We start from the raw sequence: 22,720 nt of genomic DNA on the forward strand, positions 1-22,720 counted from the left end.
TTAACTTTCAAAGAGCACTGATTTAACTTTTTTATCGTGAAACCACACTTTGGGGCATTGTGTGCCAGTGTTTAAATGTGTTTTTTAAAGAGACACACAAAAGCAATGCCTCTCTTTCCTTGTTGCCAGAGTTGGATGAATGATCTAGGCACTAACTGATGTTCTGGGCCAACCTGTTGAAACTCTGGACTAAACCAAGACGGATGACATATGACCAATCCCACCCCACCCCACCTATTGTCTCTTCTGTATCGCAACCTCTTCCACTTTCATCTGCTTTCTGTCAAGTCTCATTCCTGCTGGATGAGTTCATATGTAAAACCTCATGATAAATACTTTTCAGAACCAGCTGTCTTAAATGTGACTCCCAACAATATGCACCCTATTAATCTTCTGTATGGCTTTAAGTTTTAAAAGCTCTCTGTAGTCTTGCATTTTACGTTTAGTCTGTTTTCCTGTAAGGCTGAGAAATAATTTATGAACTTTCCACTCCAAATTTGATCTTGTTTCCTTAAGTTAGAGTAGGAGTTTTAGGAGGAGCTCAGCGTAACTTCTGATCCCCCGGAACAGGTTACAAGATCTGGCCGCTCTCCACCGTGCAGCCAATTAGGGGGTCAGGAAGTGAAAACCTCTCACTTCAACAGGGAGATGTCATCAAAATCGTCTCTCGCTCGCCTCAAGCAACGGAAACAACGCCACTGGAACAACATGAGGCAGAGGGGTAGCATGAAGAGTGCGCAGACTCCTGCCATTACATAGGCTGTAGTCATAAGAGCAGACTCGTCCAGCTGAGGGGTGTTATAACCACAGTCTTCTGGATCAGAAATGAAAAATGGGCCATCCACAGAGGCCGTACGAAAATCATCTTGTACTGTTAGAAATCAAAATGTTACAAAGTGATCTGATGTTAGAAGTCATGAAAACGCTAGGTCGACTCTGATACGTCAATACTTACATGATGTCTGGCTTGTGGACAGGTCCCTCTCTATCTAATGCATTAGTTTGTCTATAAATTTGAGTTATTCATATACTATGTACTGTGTGTGATCCTGCACAACTTGCTAGAGCTGTATAAAGTAAAAACAATATAATACAATTCTTTTGTATTTATATGAAATAAAACAACACCAAGAGTAGCTTATATAGTTATGAATAATAACCCACTCCCTTTTGCTTTTACCAGGCAGCAGTCTACAAATGCTCAGGATTCTGAGGCCTAGCTCTCTTAATGACCCTGGCCCTAGTATAAACCTCTAGCTAAACGGTTAACTCTTAAGATCCTTACCATGACAAGTGCTGACAGCAAACCCAATGCGTTTATGTGCACGGTCAAAGACAACGTAGAAGCCCTCCATGATAACTGCTCCCATAACTGTTCCCGTAGTGGACTGGGATATAGCAAATTTGTAACAGTCATCTTGAGATGTAGAGATGTCCTCCACTGGGCGCAAGTATTGCTGTAAATGAGAAACTTGGGAGAGTCACACCTATATGAAGTGGGTTAAAGTTGAGGTTGGATGGGGAAAGAATGGTGGATGGGGATGATGGAATGAAAGGTAAAGGACTAGTAGATGACCGAAAGACAATCAATGAGAGAAAAAGGTTACAGAGCATGAATCCACACCAGTATTGAAAATACAGACCTGTGGTAGGATGGTGATCCGGAAAGACTGGTTGTTGGACTCGCCCATTAGATACAAGGAGATGGAAGGAAAAATATGCCATGGAGTGGTGCCTTCTTGCCAGCAAACTAACTGTTCCCCCAGCCAGAAGCCATCTGGGAATTTTTCTGTCTATTATGGTGGAGACAATGATGGGAACATCAATATCGTTATATAATGCCCTTTACTTTTACCATGTAATCTATTTTAATTGTATTAGGATTCAACAGGTACATGTAATAGTTCATGTTAATGGAGTAATATATATGTTTTATACTAGAACAGTCACACCGGTATAATTGTCGTACGTCACAATGTTGCTTCATAGTCTTGTTTGAACCTTACCCACCCTTCCTCTCCTACAGTCACACTCACCGAGGACGCAGCTTTAATTGACTTCACCGCTGCATCAAACACTCTCTTCGGCAAGCGCAGGTTGGTTGTACCGCTGTCCACAATGCTCTTATCATAATTATACTGAATAGGAAAATGGGAAAGGGAATGAAAGGGTTCCAGTTATATAAGGAGCAACAAAAAACTGTTTTAGGATTCGTACAGTATGTACATTTATGATTTAGTACATTAGTATCTCTTAAATTAAGGCTTTACCACTTCTCCAGAAACTCTTTTTTATCTTATGGAGTAGTATCTGCTCGAGTAAATCATCTTTCTTCAAGGCTTTTAGAGAAAAGTCATCTTTTAAGGATTTCTATCTATCATACTGACTGTGCATGAGCAATGAGAATTCCTGTTGGTTGTTTTGTTGCAGTGCCAACTAGATCCAACAAATTGAGAGACTACAATGTTCACTAAATGAAATTGTACATACAGTTGCTCAATTTTGGGGAACCCTTTGGAGCTGAACGGCTAAACCTGGCTAAAGTAGTGGTTAGTAAATGCTTCAGCGTACTCCCACTTGGCAGTGCTTATGTTTCCCTAAGTTCCTTACATATTTTAGCTGACTTTGAATAATCTTTTATTGAATATTCTACTAAGCAGTTCCTTTATCCCATAATGTTGTGTTTTTTCTTTACATATCCTTTACAGCGATATCCATGGATTTAGTAAATTAATGTCCCAGCTCACTCCAGAAAGTAGCATTACAACTAAAATCAGGTGAACCTCATCCTCCAACTTTTTCATTTTCCTAAAGTCCGGTCTATATTCTATATTGTTCTAAGTGTGTCACACCGGGTTTCTCTGTGGTCTTCGAGGGCCGATACTCTCAGAGACAGTTTGAACTCTTTGAGTTTTGGTTCAGTTAAAGTAACACAACTCACCTCTTTACAGTCCATCCCCAGATCCTGCCCATTGATCTCAATCTTTACGATGATGACTTCATAGTACCACTCTTTTCTGATCGGTGTGTACCAGATATTGCCCGTGTAAAGAGAGCTATCAATCCCTCCAATCACCTATTAAAAGCAATTGACATGAGACAAGAAAATGCAAACAAGTTAGCCGGATGCTGCCACACACATGACGAACGTCAGCCTCCGTATGGATAAATACTTTGTATGTACAAAGAAGACGTCTGCTCTTCACAATGTGGATAGCACCATAGATAGACTATTACTGTAAAACTATATGGACTTAAAAGGAATACTGCACCAGAGGATAAGCAGCGGAACTAAAAGGACATCAGTGGCGATGCACTGACATGTCTCGTAACACACATGGACTATACGGCTGTATCGTGTGCAGGGAAATATCAGTGCAGGCGCCTACATTTACACGCAGTACAGCCAGAGACAGTACGTTTTACAGAACAGCAGGTTAAAGTACACACCTCGGGTAGATAAACAATGGGTCAAAATGAACATTTCCTCCAAGGCCCGCGGGGCCGTGTCATTTGAATATTCGCCTGAACTGCACAGCACATGCACTCTGTTTGCTGTGCTGGGTGATATGGGGCTAAAACTTGGTGCATTTCCTAATTCTCTTGCAGCAGGATTCCATTTCTGGACTTTGATTAGTGATGGCAGTTGCCGCTTTTCACTTTCTGTCATGTGACAATCTCTGCCAGTAAGAAACTACTATACAGTGTGGAGACTGTGAAACTCTTTGCTTGTGAGCAAAACGCAAGGCTAAGAAGCACCGTGTAAGGATCTGCTAGCCAGCAGCCTGCAGCCACAGGAGCAGAGATACTACACACATGTAGAAGCTTGGATCCATGTCCAGAACAATTCATGCATATAAACTGATGTTAGGATGTTTCTGTATAAATGCAAATGCTTGTCTCCTATGTGGCTGCATATATGTATATGTGTATGCATGTATAGGCATTCAGCCTTTGGGTTCTATTCTTTAAAGAAGCCGTTTGCAGGAGAGTTGAACATTTCACTAGGCGTGATCAAAAGCAAACCCTGGCGAGCTTCTCCTGCAAGAAGGACTGAGCTGCATTTGGAGGGGGGGCCTTGGAACCCACCTGATCTGGTCTGTAAGGTAGGGCATTGGCAGGGTAGGGCATTGGCAGGGCAAAGGAGGCGCCCACCTAGAGCGCCTACTTGGAGGGGGCGCCGGCAGCCACGCAGCCGCGGACTGCCGGCCACGGTCATTCAGTAAGCGTGGCCGCGGCTCGCGGTCACTATGGGGAGGAGTGGGTGTGACAAAAGGGGAGGGGCTTGTGGGGTGGAGCCAGGTGGCGGCAAAATTGTGTTTTCCCTAGGGTGGCAAAAATCCTTGCACCAGCCCTGGGCATAGGTATAAGTGTCACAAAAACCCTTACCCGTAAAGACAGTATAAGCAACATCAGTGTGTGTCCCCTCTCATAGATGAAGCAGCAGTGCTATACACAGCTTCACATACAGCCTGGAGAGTGGGAAAGGAAGCTCTTGTCTCCAACACGGTAAATGGTTGTATGCGGCACCGTATGAATGCTGCCACCACACTACACTCACCATGCTGCCTCCCACAGATGCCGTCATGTTGCTTTCGTTAATAGGAAACCCTGCTCCACACAACTGCAGGGAGAAAATGTTAGGGACCCGAGTCTGTTTCACCAATGAATCAAAGAATGGCTCCAATGTGTCATCAGGCTATGGAAAGGAATTACACAAAGATAAGGTACACAGAAAAATAATGGCTAAAAGATAGATGGGATGAAGCAGGCATGGATCAAGCGAGTTCATAACAATAAGTCAATGAGGAAAAACAATGGATCAAGGAAGACGAACAGGAAATCACGGCAAAGAAATCAATAAATATTCTGGGAACAGCTGTTACCGAACAAACTAATAAAGGGCTGTAGTTATATGACAGGAGATGGCACATATTACTAAATCGATAGCAATAAACTGGGCCAAATACAGAGCACTAACTCGATAAAAATAAAGCATTGTAATAATAACCCTCTATGAGAGATAAAGAGTGCATGCCCTGTGCTACTGGAGGATATAAGCTCGAGGAGAACACAGGGACAGAGGAGAATGGTTCTTCATTGTACTGAGATATTCATTATATACACATTTGCTTTGTTGAGGTCTGCAAAGGACACAGATTGGGCAGGTGGTCACTAACAGACGGCACTCTAAGGCTGAGGAACTATGGCCCTGTGAGAAACACATAAGTGTTGTAGACAATCAGAACAGGTCCACATGGAGTAATATGACTATATTTACTCAGAGGAGGGGAGCTTAGTGTCAGCTGCCATAAACTCATCTCCTTTCCTTAATCCTAAGGCCAATGAGAACTCAAGCAAAGGACAAATGGTTAAGAAGGTGCACTCACTAATACCCTTATACCTTCTTATGTGTGATATGTAGTAATTTAGGTTAATAAAAAGACACAGGTTCATCAGGTTCATTGTTGATTCATCTAACGTATTAGATGCTAGAATCTGTGATTATTATCTATAGTGGCTTGGTAGATGCCACCGTTGAAAAGCTCACGGGTCCACTTTAAGCACTAGTATAATTTATCTATAAATAGCAAGAAGTATTCACCTACCCGTGCAATCTCAGAATATGCCAGTCCCAGAATCCCTTCCCAGTTGGAACCGTTAATGAAGAATTTATCAGAGTCTGTAATAGCTGCAATGTTTGCTGTGATGGTGACGTTGGGTCCATGTGGTATGGTCACCAAATCAGTACCCAACTCCCCTTCCCATTTCCCCTGCGTGTAAGGCACATACACCCCTCTTCGGACATCTCGGTATGTTCGGGAGCTGCAGAAAAAAAAGGGAACAGACTGTAAGAACATTAGAAAGAAAATTAAATGAAGCAGCAGCATAGAACCAGACAGGATCCCCATGAGAGTCAATAAAGACTCACACGGCCAGTAGGCAACATTTTAACTTTATAATATGTACTGTATATATATGATAAATATGATGTATATATATATATAAAAACAACTTTACTTGCATCACATTTTTTAATCGGATTTATTTTTTTGCCTTCTCTCAAAATTCCCCTATCATTGATCATTAACCCCATTTGCATCTTCTCTGCCATCAAGTCTATACTTCTGTCCTGTGTTTTTAGATTTTTAGATGCACTTATAAGTCATACAGAATCGTAGCACTATTTACATTAAGCAGCTCTGGAATGGTTCTAAAAGTTGAGTAATCACCATGGTAACCATTGAAAAATTCCAAGGGATTGGTCCACTTTTTGGTTATAAACATGGCACATACTGTATTATTTAGAGTGATATATTAAAATATACTGTATAGAGGAAACTATGCTGGAGAATAATATATAGAATAATGATACGCCAAGAGGCAGCTCGATCAATTAGAATAAACCAGCCATCAGAGATTAATAAGAATTAATTTTTTAGGGCAAATCATTGTGTTGGGGGGTTACCTGTTTAGTGTATACCGTGGGCAGACAGATAGACTAAACATACGGCCACCCCACTTTCCCTAGCATAATGTATAGATTAAAGTGGATGACAGGTACATTTCAAATAATATATTTATTTTTGGGGTTTTGTATGTGGTGTGGAACAATATTTCATATAATACTTTTCAGGAATAACTACACGCTGGCTTCTTGGCCATTTATGAGATAAAATTAGACAACCTATTGGCCTTGCATGGCTGCTGAAACATGTTCTTCCCATGTATAGCAGCATCCCTTTCTCCCCAGCTGCTTATCCGATGCGGTTTCCGTGGTTACCAGGCGCTCCATCTGTCTCTATTGTACTGCTAAAACTTTAACCCTTGCAATACCAATAGATACTGCTATTCACATGTTCTGTATCGTTAGAAAGCTATTTCATGGTTCCCTTGGTGCAATTATATATTATATACTTACCGTATACTTCAGTATGTGACCCAACACTGAACTGCAATTGGATCCCTTTCCTTCTTTGGTGCTAATCTGCTATATTTAGACAATTATGGGTTTACACACATAGGTGCAGACACTGTCACAGCTGCACTCTTTTTAGGACAGTGACCCTCCTCACTCAGAACATATCTAGCTATTTATAATCCAGTATATTCACCAAAAGATAATAGAACGATAGCACGACTACACACGATCAGATCAGAGCCATAACTAGGGATCTTGATGTCTGCGGCAAGCAACACAAAGAGAGCCCTGGACCAGTATTACCACTACAACTTCACATAAACTAGAAGTTACTCTTTAGCAAATATTTTATTTTTGATTTGAATTTTTTTAAAAACCCACAAAATCAAGACAATTAATAATTGACATTTTAATAGCAAATGCACAGCTTTCATCATTTCTGAAAGACAAGCCTTTGTTTTAGGGGTGTGGCTAGGGGATGTCTCTAGGGGGTGGGGCTTTACAATGTAAAGAGTAATAATGTATTTTATTTATGCAATTACATTTATAAACACATGTTCTGCTGTTTGTATAAACTTTATTGTGACTTTTAGGGCTGCTGAACACTCGGATAAACTCATACCAACCAAACATTCCCAGATAATAGCAAAGAGAGACATCAGGGGAGGAAAAAGTGATGAGAGGATTTGACAATGAATGATAGATGCTCATAGGCATGGGATTAGCCGCAGACCGCCTTTAGTGGCTGGGAAGTAGGAAGGTAGTGAGCATGACCAAAGGCCATCCCCGGCTTGAAAACACTGACCCACAGACGAGGAGAAGCGGGGAGGTATAAGGAATTATTTACCCGGTGATACAATCCACAAACTGAAGGGCTGGTGAATAACATGATGTTTATATATCAGGGGAGTCCAACCTGCGGCCCTCCAGCTGCTGCAGGACTACATCTCCCATCCTCCTCAGACAGCCCCTTAGCTGAAAGAGCATTATGGGAGATGTAGTCTTGCAGCAGCTGGAGGGCGGCAGGTTGGACACCCCTGTTATATATGCTCTGAAAAACATGGTCAGTGTGGTCACCTTGTTGCCAACTTGGCTTTTTTTTCTTCCTGGATACATGTAACTTTCACACGCTAACAGTCAGCACATATAACGTGCTGTCTCGTGTACTCATATATGGGAATAAACTATCAAACACGTGTTGATTCACCTAGGTTAAAAAAAGCTGATCATGAAATGTGCCACAGTAACTGGGTGAGACTTCACGATGAGCGGCGATGAGCTGGTCATGCCCAATAAATACACAAACTCCCGGTATGCATTAAAAAGCGGAAGAGTTTAATTACAGGAATTAATTAGGCACCGCCACTGTTTATTGATCAGTCTGATCCCAATTTCCCATACTGTCCTTCTATATAGAATCACTTTTTGGGTAGTTTAATGCCACACTTACCGCTGACGGTGGTAATATCTCTTAAGGAATGGGTGAGGGGCAGCACCTACTGCAAAGTTACTGCTCCCAGTGTCCACTAAAATATTGAGCTGCAAGAGAGAGAAATGAATTAGCATAAAAGAGACGTGCGCTTGACGCGTACAGTCAAATGTTCCCAATTTCTTAATAGATTGATGCTGTGTTTATACCTTTACCAGAAGATTGTTGTTTGTTTGTTTTCAGCTCCAACCTCCAGGCCAGCCTGGGAGCAGAAGCTTACAGAGAAATGTCCCTACATATATATTACATTTATTTATACAGCGCCAGCAGATTCCGTAGGATATATTTAAAATTGCGAATAATAACAAACTGGAGAGGAGAAGAGGTCCCGGCTCTTACAAGCTTACAATCTAGTGTGGAAGTGAAACCGTAGGAGAGCACGGAAGGGGATGAGTTGGTGAGCTGTAGAGGTTGTTGGTTGTTCGGATGGCTTGATTAGGATGATGGCTAAGAGCGTTATGAGGAAAGTTTGTATCCTTCTCAAAAGAGGTGGGTTTTCAAAAAGCTTTTGAAAGTCTGAGGGAACAAGGAAAGGAATTCCATAGAATAGGTGCAGCACGGCTGAAATCCTGGATGCGGGAGTGGGAAGAGGTAACGATGGTAGAAGAGAGACGCAAGTCATGCAAGAAACAAAGAGGGCGCTTGTGAGTGTATCTGGATAGGAGAGTAGAGATATAATTTAGTGCGGAGTTGCTAAGGGCTCTGTAGTTCAGGAGTGTGAATTTGACTCTGGAGGGTATGGGGAGCCAATGGAGCGAAAAGAGGAGCAGCAGATGAGGAACGGAGATGGACAAAGATTAGTCTAGCTGCTGTGTTGAGGATGGATAGGAGCAGTGAAAGGCGGGAGAGGGGGGGACCAGTAAGTAGGGAGTTGTAATAATCCAGGCGGGATATCACAAGAGAGTGGATTAGAAATGCTATGTATCTGTTAAGTGATTTAGAGTACCATAGGTACCACGGAGGGTACTGGAGTGCTAACTAAGCATGTGCAAGAAGAGCACATACCATACCTCTCAACTCTCTGATTTTTAGGCACTTTTATGCTCTGCCAGCCCAAGTTTGCGGTCAGTGAGGATCATGGGCCGGTTTAGGGAGTAGTGACATTGATGGAGGTCTGTGCTGCTGCAGCCTCAACTTCAACTGCAGCTTCCATGTGACTATTTGCTAAAGTCCTAAAGCTGAGTGCCACAGGGGCTTTTTGTCCCACTAGACAACTGAAATGCTGGTGGTGGTTAGACATATATTTGAGAAGAGTCATCTTGGGGAGGCATTTAAATGAGACAGAAACCTAAACTTCCAACTAAATAATCAAAGAATGCATGTAGTAAGGTGCAAAATGAGGTTTAATATGCATTTTTCTTTAGTGGGTCAGTAAACCATCCCTTTAACCAACTTGTTATTCAGGTAACGATACACAGAACTCTTTGTCTGTTTCACAGAATTGGGCAACCCTGCCCTAGTAGGTTGACCAGGTGCCTCCATATAAGCATGGATCATGCAAGGCTCCAATCATTTTCAGTGCAGCTTGCGCTATATATATGGTATATGTTTATTTTGCATCCTTATTAATGAAGAAATAAGGTCACATGTCATTTGTTAGTCTTTGATGGAGTAAGTTGAAATACACAAAGCTTTGCCAGATCAGAACTACAAATGATCAATTCTGGAGTGTTACATCCCAACCTATATGGAGGGACTGATATAGTTTAGCATGATACAGGGATACATGGGCAGAGACCAATAGCACGCCACATTCTGCAGAAGTGAAATTATAAGGCAACTAGTATTGTAATTTTTTTTTATTACAAGTGACATTTACACCCAGAAATTTTCACATCTGTGATGCTGCCAAGTGTCCTTGATTTCAGAACTAGGAGACTGTACGGAATATTTACACAATGTGGGACAGTACACAATGTACGATGCTGTGTGACAATTCTGATATAGAGTGCATTACATGAGATCGACACAAATATTAAAGGTCAAACAAATGGTTTACTCAATCTAACTGTAATGTGTAATGGGAGGGGGTTGGAGGTCGCACCTCGTACTGATGTCATATTGGAACTTCAGGGAGTGCGGGGGGGGGGGGTGTTTATGGCATCGAGCATAGCTTTCACATTAAGCCGCCTGGGACATTTCCCTCTCTTGCTGCATGGAAGTCATGGCCATGTGAAAGTGAACAGGATGTTCCCACCTGTAAGGGGCACTTCTGAATATCTGTTTGTGCCAATGACTAGGCTGTAGTACTATGTAGTAGTATGGGAATCCAAAACCACCCGGAAGGTAAACTGGTAAAAACAGGGGAAAGCGTAGGGTTAGTGGCATCTGTTCTTTTTCCTACTTCTCCTCTACCCCTACCCGGCGCCACCAGCCCTACGCTCACACATGATGCTCAAACACCATACGCTGACAAACAAACTCATGATAACATCATACCCTGACAGCTAGATACACATGCTAACACCAAATACTAACACATATACACTCATGCTAACACCATACACTTACACAGTCTAACATCATATGCTCACAAACATTTACACCTTAAAGTAACACATATGCTAACACCATACAGTCATGTACAGGAATGCTAACCCCATACACATATCTGGGAACTCTCCGGGTTTGACCCAAAGATTGGCGGGTGAGCGCCGCTCCTCCGGGTCAAGACCCTAATCCTCCGGGTCGCGGGAACGGGGTCTTGACACACCCCGCTCCATTCCCATTCTTCCATTAAATGGAAGTGTTTCAGCGGGAACGCCCCTGACGTCATGGGGAACTCCCATTAATGTCAGCGGGACCCCCCACCGACGTTAGCGGGACCACCCGCTGACGTCAGTGTGCAGTCCTGGCCGCGTCCCGCAAGGGAAGGCTCCGGGTAGCCGGAGCCCAGAAGTTCCCAGGTATGCCCATACACCAAAACAAACACACTCAAACACTACATATGGACATACACACTCATGCCAATGCCATGCAATAACACACAGCACCATACGTACACACACTAACACCACTCTCCTTTACACCAGTGTCTCTACTACTGCAGGATTACATTACGTGACCCCGCTGGGCGCTCTCCCTCAGTACCAGTACCGGGCATATCCCCCTAATGGTGGCCTTGGCTTTACTAAAGGGTTTTTTCTTTGGTAATTTGCTGCTTTATATGTCTATGGCGGGGTCTCGCACACAACTTCAGACTCCACATATATCCACCCCATTTCAGTTCTGTCTATTTTCCCTTGCATTAGAAGGGTGTCAAATAGGGCTGGCTAGAGATGTAAAATGTCTTTACATTTTTAAGCCATGGAATAAAACTGGAAAAAAAACAGGTAAAACACATTATTTTTCAAGAAAAAATGGCATTGGAGTAGTTTTACAAATTTAAAATTATTTTGTAACACTGGGGACATGAAATGCAGTGTATATAAAATGATCATGGTTAAAGTAAAAGTACTTTATTATTTGTTTGGAAAGGGAACAACAATACCTGTATATGTTAAAAACATTTCAACTACACGTGAGAACAGGTAACCCCCCTTTTTCCTCAAATGCAACAAAATAAATGAAGAAACCATCAACACATTTGTGCCAGATGGATGCGGACACATTGCATCTTTCATAAAGGTCTTCGCGTAATATAGTTTGAATGCCATGTCATAAATTAATTTATTTATCATTGTAAAAGAAGAATTTTTTTTCCCTCCAATTTTTCAAGGTTTTTCCATACTTTCCCATCTCTAGGGCTGGCCAAAGTCAATGGAACTTTTTGGGATAGTGCGATGGCATTACATTTGTGGTTGTTTTGGGTATACTAGTACGGCCTACTCACTGGAGGAATCATGTACAGAGCTGCCCCTCATTATTGTACAGTGGCAGGAAAGCACTTCCATTAAGGTCGATCGGGAGTGTTTTCCAGGCGTGGGCAACCTTCGCTGGGGGGGGTGCTGGAGCTGACTGGCAGTAAGTATATCGCATGCGAGGTTCTGCATGGAAAATAGCTGGGGCATGCGGAAAGCTGCAGATTCTGCAGAATCCCCCCCCCATGCATTTGCAAGGGGGACGCCATGGAAATGTAAAGGAAGCACACAGCTATCATACAAATTTAACTGCATGTGATGGCTAGAGGGTCCCTTTGAAGAGAGTGAAATATTTATTGGGCTTTAATGTATTGCGCGGAGGTAGAACTCAAACTTCTAGCACTACTGTGCATGCGCACAATTATGCCAATTAAACCAGGACTGGAAGAAGTGACAAAGTGGGCATTGTCCCTGGAATCAAGTCTTTATAATGAAATTCAACGTTGGCACTCATGTTAGGTGTCTTGGAAAATGTTTTAGAGTCTTCAACCACAACAGAAACATATGTAATTTGAATTGCAGGTTATTTGAGCCCTAAACAGGGGTGGTGTGTGGAGGACTAAGCGGATTGTTAAAGTTATTCCCTGGTGATTAATGTGTCTCTCTGTGTGGTACTCCTTGTGAGCATCTTGCTAGATGACTCATGGCAGACATTGATTAGCGCCGTCCCCACCGAAGAGCAGCTTATCTCATTACAAGGAAGTCTCACTCATTCCAGAATAGTGTCTTTCACCTCAAACATTCTAGGGGCATTCTCTCACTCAGGAGCAGTATCGCTGACTATAGCGGTGTCGGAACACCGGCCGCACTCAATGGGTTGGTAAACCGCTATACATTAATGAGGTGGAGCAGATTACTTTATTCTGCTCTATGAGGGACATGCATTTTAAGCCAGTGAGAGTTTAGCGTCCTTGGTTGTGTAGAAACTTCAGCCATGGAATAGTGTAACACCACCAATGCATAAACTTACAAATATTATCTTGGTGTCCATATGTAAGCCATGCCCCAAAGTACCTACAGCGTTAAGAAAGAGCGGGATGAGTGTGTCACATACCTTCTGGGGGGGAGTGCCCACCTTCATTTCCACATAATATCCCTGGCCTGATTTTCCCCTTAGATTGTCTCTCATGTCCATGAAGTTGGTGTTCTGTCCCGTCTCATCCTCAGCTGACCTCTTGACCCTGTTCCCCTGGGCTCCACTAGGACCAGGCCAGTTCTTCAAGGGTACTTTGATCGCAACCTGTCCAGCAATTGTCAGGAACCAGGGTAGCATCATCAGCAGGAAAAGGCTGCTTACATTGGCATAAGCCACAAACTCCATTTTCTAACCTGCTCCTCCCTCCGACTAAGTGGAGAATCCCCGGCAGAGGCACCACTTCTCTGGAATCAGCTTCAATTCCTGTTGTTTTCCATGTCAGCTCAGAGCACCTCGCATAGATCTGGAATATCGCCTCTGGGAATGAAGGATGCTCTGGTTTAGTGATCTACAGGGAGGATGAGCAAACTGGATGCGGTGATGTACCAGGCCCAAGCGTCTCCCTCTGCCTCCCCCCTCACCATGGTTCTGGATTTAGTGCATTTAAGAGTCACTCTCACCCTCCCCTGACACCAGTCTCCTCTTGGTACCAGGCTGATTTGTCGATCTCTCCTCCTTCTCCTTGTCTTTCCAGTGAATAGCGGAGGAGGACTGATCCTCTGATGCTGAGAAGAGGAGGAGGGCTTCCTGCAGGTCCATGGGAGATGTAGTTCTTGCTGGTGACAATGAGACAAGAGGACGTGGACCTATGGAGCCACCTGCTGTTACACTGATCACGGCAGGGTTTTTAATGTCCTTTATTTTGACCATCTTACCTGATTATCAATATGCATTCAGTACCAAAGCCAGAGAATAGCAGAAAGTCACCTTTTAACCTCATCATCGGAGTCATGCTGAAAAATATCAAAACCTTTTTATCATGCTGAAAAATATCAAAGAGCTCTAAATGTCAATGTTTTCATTGCTGGATACAAATTTACCGTATTTTTCGCTCCATAAGACGCAGTTTTTTTCCTCCCAAAGTAGGATGAAAAATCAGCCGCGTCTTATGGAGCGAAGATGCATGCAGGCAGGCAGGCAGGCAGGCAGGCAGGCAGGGAGGGAGGGGGGGCAACGATATACCGTATTTATCGGCGTATAACACGCACTTTTTTAACTAAAATCCGGAGCTTAAACCCTACCTGCGTGTTATACGCCGATAAATCCGGGGTCGCAACTGAGGCAGGCGGCGGCGGCCGCCAGCAGAGGAGTCCTGGATTTCTGCCAGTCAGGGGGGCCCAAGGGGTGCCGAGCGGTTGCTGAAGACAACCGCTCGGCAACTCTCGGGCCCCTCTGCCTGACAGATATACAGGAATCCTTTGCTGGCGGCAGCCGCCGCCACCGCCGCCGCCGCCTGCCTCAGCGCTTCAACTCCTGTGTTGGAAGCGTTTGTCTCGGGTGCCGGCGCTTTACGCTGGGCGCCGGCATATGACGTCAGACGCCGGCGCTCAGCAGTGAAGCGCCGGCACCCGAGACAAACGCCTCACGCTTCCAACACAGGAGTTTAAGGTAAGTGACCGGGGCGGGGGGGGGGGAGATCCTGAGAAGGGGGGGTTAGGGAGTTAGAGGGGAGATCCTGAGAAGGGGGGGTTAGGGAGTTAGAGGGGAGATACTGAGAAGGGGGGTTAGGGAGGGAGGTCTTACTGTGTGTGTCTTACTGTGTTTGTGTGTGTGTGTCTTACTGTGTGTGTGTGTCTTACTGTGTGTGTGTGTGTCTTACTGTGTGTGTGTGTCTTACTGTGTGTGTGTGTGTGTGTGTCTCACTGTGTCTGTGTGTGTCTTACTGTGTCTGTGTGTGTCTTACTGTGTTCATAGCTTATTCAGTTATTGTAATAAATATTTTAGCCCATTTTTTACTTCAAATCTCCGTTTATTCAGGAAAAGCATAATAAGAAAAACATCACATATCTTACATGCATGTAAATAGGCAGAGTCATCCCTGATAATACAATAATAAAGAAGGTAATCAGACACAACCTTATACAATAAGCATACCAGGGTCCGAGAGACTCCAACAGAAAGAAGAAACATTGTGTAATAACAGAGACGGATAGTATGCCCGAACATTGCCGTCGAGCAGAACGCACAGCACGGGAGGCGACACCCAAAAACAACAAATCAAGAACAGAAACAAGAGATACTCCAAGATGTCCACGCTAAAGTCATGCGAAAGACACGCTGACCGATGCCGTTATCAAAAGCACATATGCAGATAAGGAAATAACCCTAGAAAACATCAGGGAGGACAAAGAGAGGCCCCATAACTACCAACGACCCCCCTCCGCCCTACGGACATACAGCAATAAAGCCTGGTGAGGCAACCCAGAAATACCACGGGAGCCATTTGAGGGTGTTATGGTATTCCTGACCTGTGGAGGAGGCCACCATATCCTCCAATCGCGCCACACAATTGACCCGAGACACCCACGCACTGATAGGAGGGGGGCCCGCCACCTTCCAAAACCGAGGGATCATTGCCTTTGCCGCCTGGACGAGATGGATCGTCAACGACTTCCTGTAAACACCAGGAGAGGATTGAACCTGATGCAATAATAGGGCACCCGGGGATGCCACGAAGCCAGGATCCGAGACCTCCCTTATCACCCGGACCACCATGTGCCAAAAACTGCGGATATCAGCACAGTCCCACCATAAATGAATGTAAGAGCCCTCCGCCAGCCCACACCTCCAACACAGTGGGGAAATCTGCGGTAAGAACATATGAAGTTCCGCAGGCACTTTATACCACCGAGAGAGCAGTTTATAAGAACATTCCTGTATTCTGGTTGAGACCGAACCTTTATGAACCAGGCCTATCATTGTGTCCCAATCAGACTCAGCAATAGAGGATCGGAGATCTCTCTCCCATAGGCTAAGAAAGAACGGCTTCGTAGACCCCTGGATGTTCAATAAGAGTGTATATAGTCTAGAGAGGAGGTGTGGAGGCTCAGTATCCGCTATACAGAATCGTTCAAACTCAGTCAGATCCCGACTGAGCTGAGGATTCGGCAACAACGTCTGCACATAATGTTTTAATCGGTGATAAAGGAAAGTCAAACGAAAGGGGTGCGAGTCCTGAGGGACTAGAGCACCCAGGGGTCGAAAGGAATCACCCTGTAGGATCTGACATACCCGAAGACATTTCAAGCGTTTGGGCACTAGCGAAAGTAAGAGATCCTGACTGACGTGAAGAGATAGGGCAGGATTATGCGTAAGAGGGAACAAAGGGCCCGGGATCGAGGTCAGCACCTGCTTGGCGGCTAATCGTCGAAGGACCTTAAGGGTCGGGGATATTGTGGGGTGGCAACGCGACAGAGGCGTACCATAACTGGCCGGGAGCCAAGGCGCCGCCGAAACATGACACCCCAGGAAGAAGCTCTCCAGCGAGATCCACTGCTTAGGAGCCCCTAAGGACCACTCAACTACCCTACGCAGGTGAGAAGCCATCCAGTAGCTCTCCAAACAGGGTAGTCCCAAACCACCCCTGGACTTATGTCTGATGAGATGCTGGTAGGCGAGCCTCGGAGCCCGTGAACCCCAAACATAGTTCGAGAAAAGCCTACGACAGGAGGCGAAGTACGACCGCGGCAAAAAGACCGGCAGGGATTGAAATAGGTACAAGAATCTCGGGAGAACGTTCATCTTCAAAACCCCTACACGGCCAAACCAAGAGACATGGGGGACTGACCAACGGCGCAGATCGCCAGTCACTGACTGTAACAACGAGCCATAGTTAAGGGGAGTAAGTTTGGAGAGATCCGCGGGAAGCCACAGACCCAGATACTTGATCGCCGTAACTTGCCAACGAAACGGAAAGGCCCTAGTTATCGCAGCCCTCATAGTGTCCGAAATATTAACCCCCAGGATCTCCGACTTCTGCAAATTAATTTTAAAATTGGACAACGCACCAAAGGCAGACAGTTCCGCCGTAATATACTTAAGAGAATGAAGAGGATTGCGGGTTATGCATAATAAATCATCCGCATAAATGGCCAATTTATGAGTGACTTTAGACACCTCACACCCAACAACGTCCTTATTGGAGCGGATCGCATGCGCCAGGGGCTCCATCGCCAGGATAAAAAGGAGGGGGGACAGCGGGCACCCCTGTCTAGTGCCGTTTTCAAGCCGGAATTGACGCGAGAGTACCCCATTAACCCTAATTTGGGCAGAAGGGGCGGCGTACAAGGCTTTCACCTGATTCAAGAAATGGCCCGAAATACCAACAGTCTCCAGGACCCTAAACAGAAAAGGCCAAGCCACTCTATCGAACGCCTTTTCGGCGTCCATGGAGACGAGAGCCAAAGGGAGCTTGCGCCCCTGTGCATATGCTAATAAATTAAGCAGCCGAATTGTGTTGTCCCTAGCCTCCCTCCCCGGGACAAAGCCCACCTGATCTTTGTGTATCAACAAGGGGATGTAAGTTTGCAGGCGCATGGCCATGACCTTAGCTAACAATTTGATGTCCGTGTTGATCAATGAAATAGGACGATAGCTCGGGCATTGCTCTGGATCTTTACCCGGCTTGGGGATGACAGAGATGTATGCCAAGTTAGTTTGCGGGTCCAAAGCAGCATTGGAGGCTAAGGAGTTAAACAGGGTCGCCAATTGAGGGCCCAATAGGGAAGCAAAGCGTTTATAATAGCACACGGTGAAACCATCAGGGCCTGGGGATTTGCCATTAGGAGTTAACTTTAAGGCTGCCGCTACCTCCCCCTCTGTTACCGGGGCATTAAGAGATTCCGTAGCCGCCGCCGGGAGACGGCACGGCAAATTCTTGGCTAGGTACGCATCAATGGAGTCAAGGTAAGTGGAATCCGAACTCGCCAATGAAGGTAAACTATAGAGGGACTTATAATAGGAATGGAAACACTCAGCTATCTTATTCGATTCAAAATGAGTAGCCCCCTTCTGGTCCTTAATTTTAGAAATAAAAGTGGAAGCTCTTTTAGCCCTGAGCGCCCGCGCCAGAAGTTTTCCGGGTTTGTCACCCAGTTCATAAAATAGCGACCTGGTCCGCAGAAAATTACGTTTAGTCGTGGTATCTAAAAGGGAGGCGAGTTGCTCCCGCAGGGCTTGCAATTGCAGGAGCACGTTGGGGTCCAGAGTAGACTTGTGGGATTGTTCCAAACTATAAATCTGAGTTGTCAAAGAGAGGGCGTGCGCCCTTTTCAAGCGTTTAAGGTGGGTACCGATTGTGATTAGGTGACCCCTAAGGACCGCCTTATGTGCTTCCCAAACCACCGGGAAGGACAAGGAGTCCGAGGAATTCTCCAAAAAGTAATTACGAATATGTGAAGAGAGGTCCGACAAGAAGGTAGGGTCATTAAGAATATTCTCGTTAAGCCTCCAAGACCACGGCCGCGAGGGGGAGGAGGTAAGTTTCAAGGCAAAATGTACAGGGGCATGGTCACTTAGCGACTGGATACCAATCGAGGACGTGTGGAGCTGAAGTAAATGTTGGTGGGAGAGGAACAGAGCGTCAATTCTAGTATACCTATCATGCGGGTGAGAGTAGAAGGTATAATCACGGGATGTGGGGTGTTGGGACCGCCAGACATCTACCAGCTGGTTGAGATGCAACCACTTCTTAACTTTCCGAATTTTGGAGAAAGGTATGTGAGAAGTACGTGCTGAGGAGTCCCTAACCGGATCAAGCATCATGTTGAGATCCCCCCCAAAGATAGTAATGCCGTCACGGAAATCACTCAATTTCGACAACATAGAACTGAGGAAGGAAGGCTGGTTTATATTAGGAGTATACACATTACCAAGGGTGACCTTATGGTTGCCTATCCAACCCTTTAAAAAAATTGCTCTGCCCTCTGAGTCCCTCCAGATGTCCAGAGGCCGAAAAGGTAAGGATTTATGAAGGAGAATGGCGACTCCCTTGGTCTTAGAAACCGCGGAACTAGAAAGGTACGCAAGCGTGAAGTGCTTGTCTGTGAGTTTGAATTCTTTGGACAACTTAAAATGTGTTTCTTGTAAAAATGCTATATGTGTTTTAGAAGACTTCAGTACGTGTAAGACTTTGGACCGTTGTTGAGGCTTGTTTAAACCCCTGACATTCAGGGAAGTGACACGGATCAGGTCAGGCACCATTTAGTGGACATCTGGGGAAACCCACAGCTGAATGGACAGTCTCGGAGCGTCAGAATATAAAACAAAGTAACAAAACCAAAGAACCATGAATAGAGTCTTAAACATAGCAACAAAACAAAAGTAAAGACTCTGGATGCCATGGCATCAAATATTTGGCCAAAGACCTCAGGAGAGGTCGAAAACTGCTGCAGCACTCCATCAGGAGCGGAGCAGAAAGGCCCTGGGGGGAACAACAATCCAAACATGCTATGCAGGAATGTATATATAGCAGACCATCAACCTGGAGTGCGAGCGAGGAAGGTCTCCGCACCCTACCCAGGCACAATAAAGCAGGGACAGCGCCCCACACCGCACAACACAGACCCCATACGGCTAGCAGTGAGCAAAAAAAAAAATAAAAAACAGAACATACAGAGAGCTGCGCCATCTAAACGGTAAGCGGTCATAGGACCAAGAAGCAGCAGGTAAGTGGACGATACATGGACCACATGTAAAAATAATTCCAGGCGCGGGATAGAAATGACCGATGGCAGATACTCAGCGAAATGGCAAAAACCATCCACCCGCCCCAGCCCCATCGTGATGCGCCTCCGATGAAAGCAGCTCGAACTGTCCAGCCATGGTGAAAAGTCTGACAACAAAAATAAAATCGCCGGACGGAAACGAACAAAAGTAAATCAAAACGTCGCAGATAAGGATACGCACGGGTGCAAAACAAAAACGAACGCGTCGAAATCATAAGGCTGACGGACTGTTCCCGAGGACCGGGCAAGTTCAAGCGCGAGTGTCATCCACCGGACGATGTCTCTTCCTCCGTCCCGTCTTCGACGACCAGTCTTCCGAGGATTCCGCCACCGAAGGTGGCACCAGGAAAGATGGTTCCCAATCATCCACCTCACAGGACGGGAGGCCCAAGGCATCAACAAAGGGCCGCACATCTCCGGGGTGCCGAATCACAAAAGAGTCCGGGCCCCGCCGCACTATGAGCGCGAACGGAAAGCCCCATTGATATGGGATGTTGGCGTCTCGGAGTGCCTGTGTGACCGGTCGTAAAAAGCGCCGAGCCCGCAAGGTCGCAGGGGAGAGATCCTGGTAGATAGCGAGGGTATGGGTATCCCAACGGAGCGTCGAAGCATCCCTGGCTCGCCTGATGATCTCCTCCTTCAAGGGGTAGCTCCTCAGACAGCACACAACATCCCGTGGCGGAGCAGTACCCGACGGCTTCTGACGTAAGGCCCTATGGGCCCTGTCAAATTCGACAGCAGAGTCCACCGGCCGCTGTAGGAGTTTGTTAAAAATCTCTCGCAGAACCGGCACAAGGTCCGCATGGGAAACGGACTCTGGAAGGCCTCGGATCCGTAAGTTGTTTCGTCTGCCCCTATTATCGAGATCTTCCAGTTTTCGTGAGAGATGGGTGATAACAGTCGAGTGGTCACGCACTTGAGCCGTGAGAGCATCCACAGATTGGCAAATTTTCGGGTGCTCGTCCTCCAGGGCAGCCACGCGGTCGCCAATATGGCGGATGTCCACCTGAATAGCCGAGAGAGTCGCACGAATGCCGTGTGTAGCACGCTCGATAATGGCAGAGATGTCTTCCTTTGTAGGTAAGGACTCCAATTTCGACTGCCACACGCGACTCGAAGGCACCGGGTCAGAATCAGTCGAGACCAAAGGGAGTTCTCCCGTCACATCACTACCCGGGCTGGCCGGAGCAGAGGCAGGCCTGGGAAAGGAGTCGCGGGAGTCCTGGTCCGAAGATGGCTGAAAAAATGCTCGGACCGAGGTAAGGGTCTTTTCTTTCGAACCCGCAGCTTTAGGGGTAGCAGGAACCTTATTGTGTTTGCCCATGTCGGCGGTTTGCAGCAGTACCGAAGCTTATTTCGGGCAGGGTGCTCAGGAGCTCAACACTCACACGTCCATGCTGGTTGGAGTCCGGCCACGCCCCCTTTTAGCCCATTTTTTAGCTCAAAATATTTTTTCCTTTTTTTTCTCCTCTAAAATCTAGGTGCGTCTTATCAGCAGGTGCGTCTTATAGAGCGAAAAATACGGTACTTTAAATTGCAAACCGTAGATTATTTACGAATCATTGCTCAAAGTATAACAAAACTATATTTAAAGCCAACAACATTGTCGTACCTTTTACATTTTGTTAACATCGAGGTCATATCACGTGTATATATACCGTATATATATATATATATATATATATCCTGTATATATCCTGACATGGAAATTAATAATAATTTAATAGATTGCAAACTTCTGCAAGATGGTCCAGGATTACTTTTTATGATGGTCAACATTTTATGATATATTGTCGTGATTGTGCATATGCATGTAATCGCTCAGTGGCAACAAATTCTGGACCATGGAGGAGGAGTGCAGCTGCAGGGCTTTTTTTGGAAGAACGTAAATTACAGTATTCACAGAGTACTTCAATATTTTCCTTAGACTGCCCCTTTAAATTGCACAATACATTAATAAATTATATATTTTGTATAGAAACTGTGCTGTACAACTGGCAGATTGTAACCCTGAAGATATGACTCCATCTGAAGAAGTCTCCAAAGTCCCAAAAATGATATAACTTTATATCTTTTTCTGTTGCGGCCCAAAAAAAGGTATGAACTTCAACTAAAGACTCGATTTTCGCTTGAGCTGATAGATATTATGTGTTCTAAAATAAAAATATTTAGTAAATAAATGAATACCGCATACCAATTGCACTGCCTTGGCCGAGTACGCGGCGATGCTGACAAAAACTTCATGTCCCAACATACCCTGGGCGAGAGTAAGGCTGCGCCTTACAGCCTGCGCTGATTGATGTCTGGAACGTTGAATAAGGAGCCAGGATTTCAACAGGAGGCCTATCACAGTCGAGGGGAGGCGGGCTCATACCGTTGCCAGGGCGAAAGTTCCCGGAAGGAGTTATACTTTTAATGCAGGGCAACGCAGGAAGCGTCCCTGGAAGCGAAGCCGTTAGAGAGGTTGTGAAGGTACCGCTGTGAGCCTAGGTGTGTAAAAGAGCAAGGGCATGAGTCTGTAGCGAATAAACCGAGAGAGCGGCGTCGGTAAGTAGAGTCCTCGCGGAGGGGGTCTCGGTGTGGGTCTCACTTTCCGGGGGTTGCAGGACCTATAGGCTGAAAGAAACCGTTCTGTGAAAGTGCGCTGTAAATCGGTTTGGGTGCGTTAGAGTGTCTGTGTGCATAAACCGGTTTGCGGGAATGGGTTGCCGTGTAATGAGACAACTAACAATAATTCACTTTTTTGTT

The 22,720-nt window shown here is 45.4% G+C and overlaps 1 protein-coding gene across 2 annotated transcripts; it reads right to left on the reverse strand.

Moving 5' to 3' along the window:
- Positions 1-632: 632 nt before the first annotated feature.
- On the reverse strand, positions 633-13,592 carry LOC149298047 (beta-secretase 1-like). 2 transcript variants are annotated; one of them, XM_089487934.1, is made up of 9 exons: positions 13,326-13,592; positions 8,373-8,461; positions 5,610-5,826; positions 4,562-4,699; positions 2,942-3,076; positions 2,037-2,138; positions 1,644-1,793; positions 1,286-1,457; positions 633-871 (listed from the first exon to the last, which is right to left on the reverse strand). In XM_089487934.1, exons 1-9 carry the CDS (start codon positions 13,590-13,592, stop codon positions 633-635), a joined length of 1,509 nt encoding a protein of 502 aa, XP_089344060.1. The 2 variants fall into 2 exon arrangements, with proteins under 2 accessions (XP_089344060.1, XP_089344061.1); XM_089487935.1 differs by lacking the exons at positions 8,373-8,461; positions 13,326-13,592 and having other exon boundaries at positions 4,562-4,624; positions 5,610-5,870.
- Positions 13,593-22,720: the final 9,128 nt, after the last annotated feature.

This window comes from Sceloporus occidentalis, unplaced genomic scaffold (genome assembly GCF_023333645.1).
Source record: "Sceloporus occidentalis isolate IW3139 unplaced genomic scaffold, rSceOcc1.0.p SCAF_35, whole genome shotgun sequence".
In the NCBI taxonomy this organism is placed as follows: domain Eukaryota; kingdom Metazoa; phylum Chordata; class Lepidosauria; order Squamata; family Phrynosomatidae; genus Sceloporus; species Sceloporus occidentalis.

Coding starts and splice junctions, on each gene's coding strand:
- LOC149298047 (XM_089487934.1), bottom strand. CDS start 13,592: ATGGAGTTTGTGGCTTATGCCAATGTAAGCAGCCTTTTCCTGCTGATG. Junction 5,827..8,372: donor AGATATTACCACCGTCAGCG/GTAAGTGTGGCA, acceptor TTTTTTCTGCAG/CTCCCGAACATACCGAGATG. Junction 2,139..2,941: donor TGGGGATGGACTGTAAAGAG/GTGAGTTGTGTT, acceptor TTTCCTATTCAG/TATAATTATGATAAGAGCAT.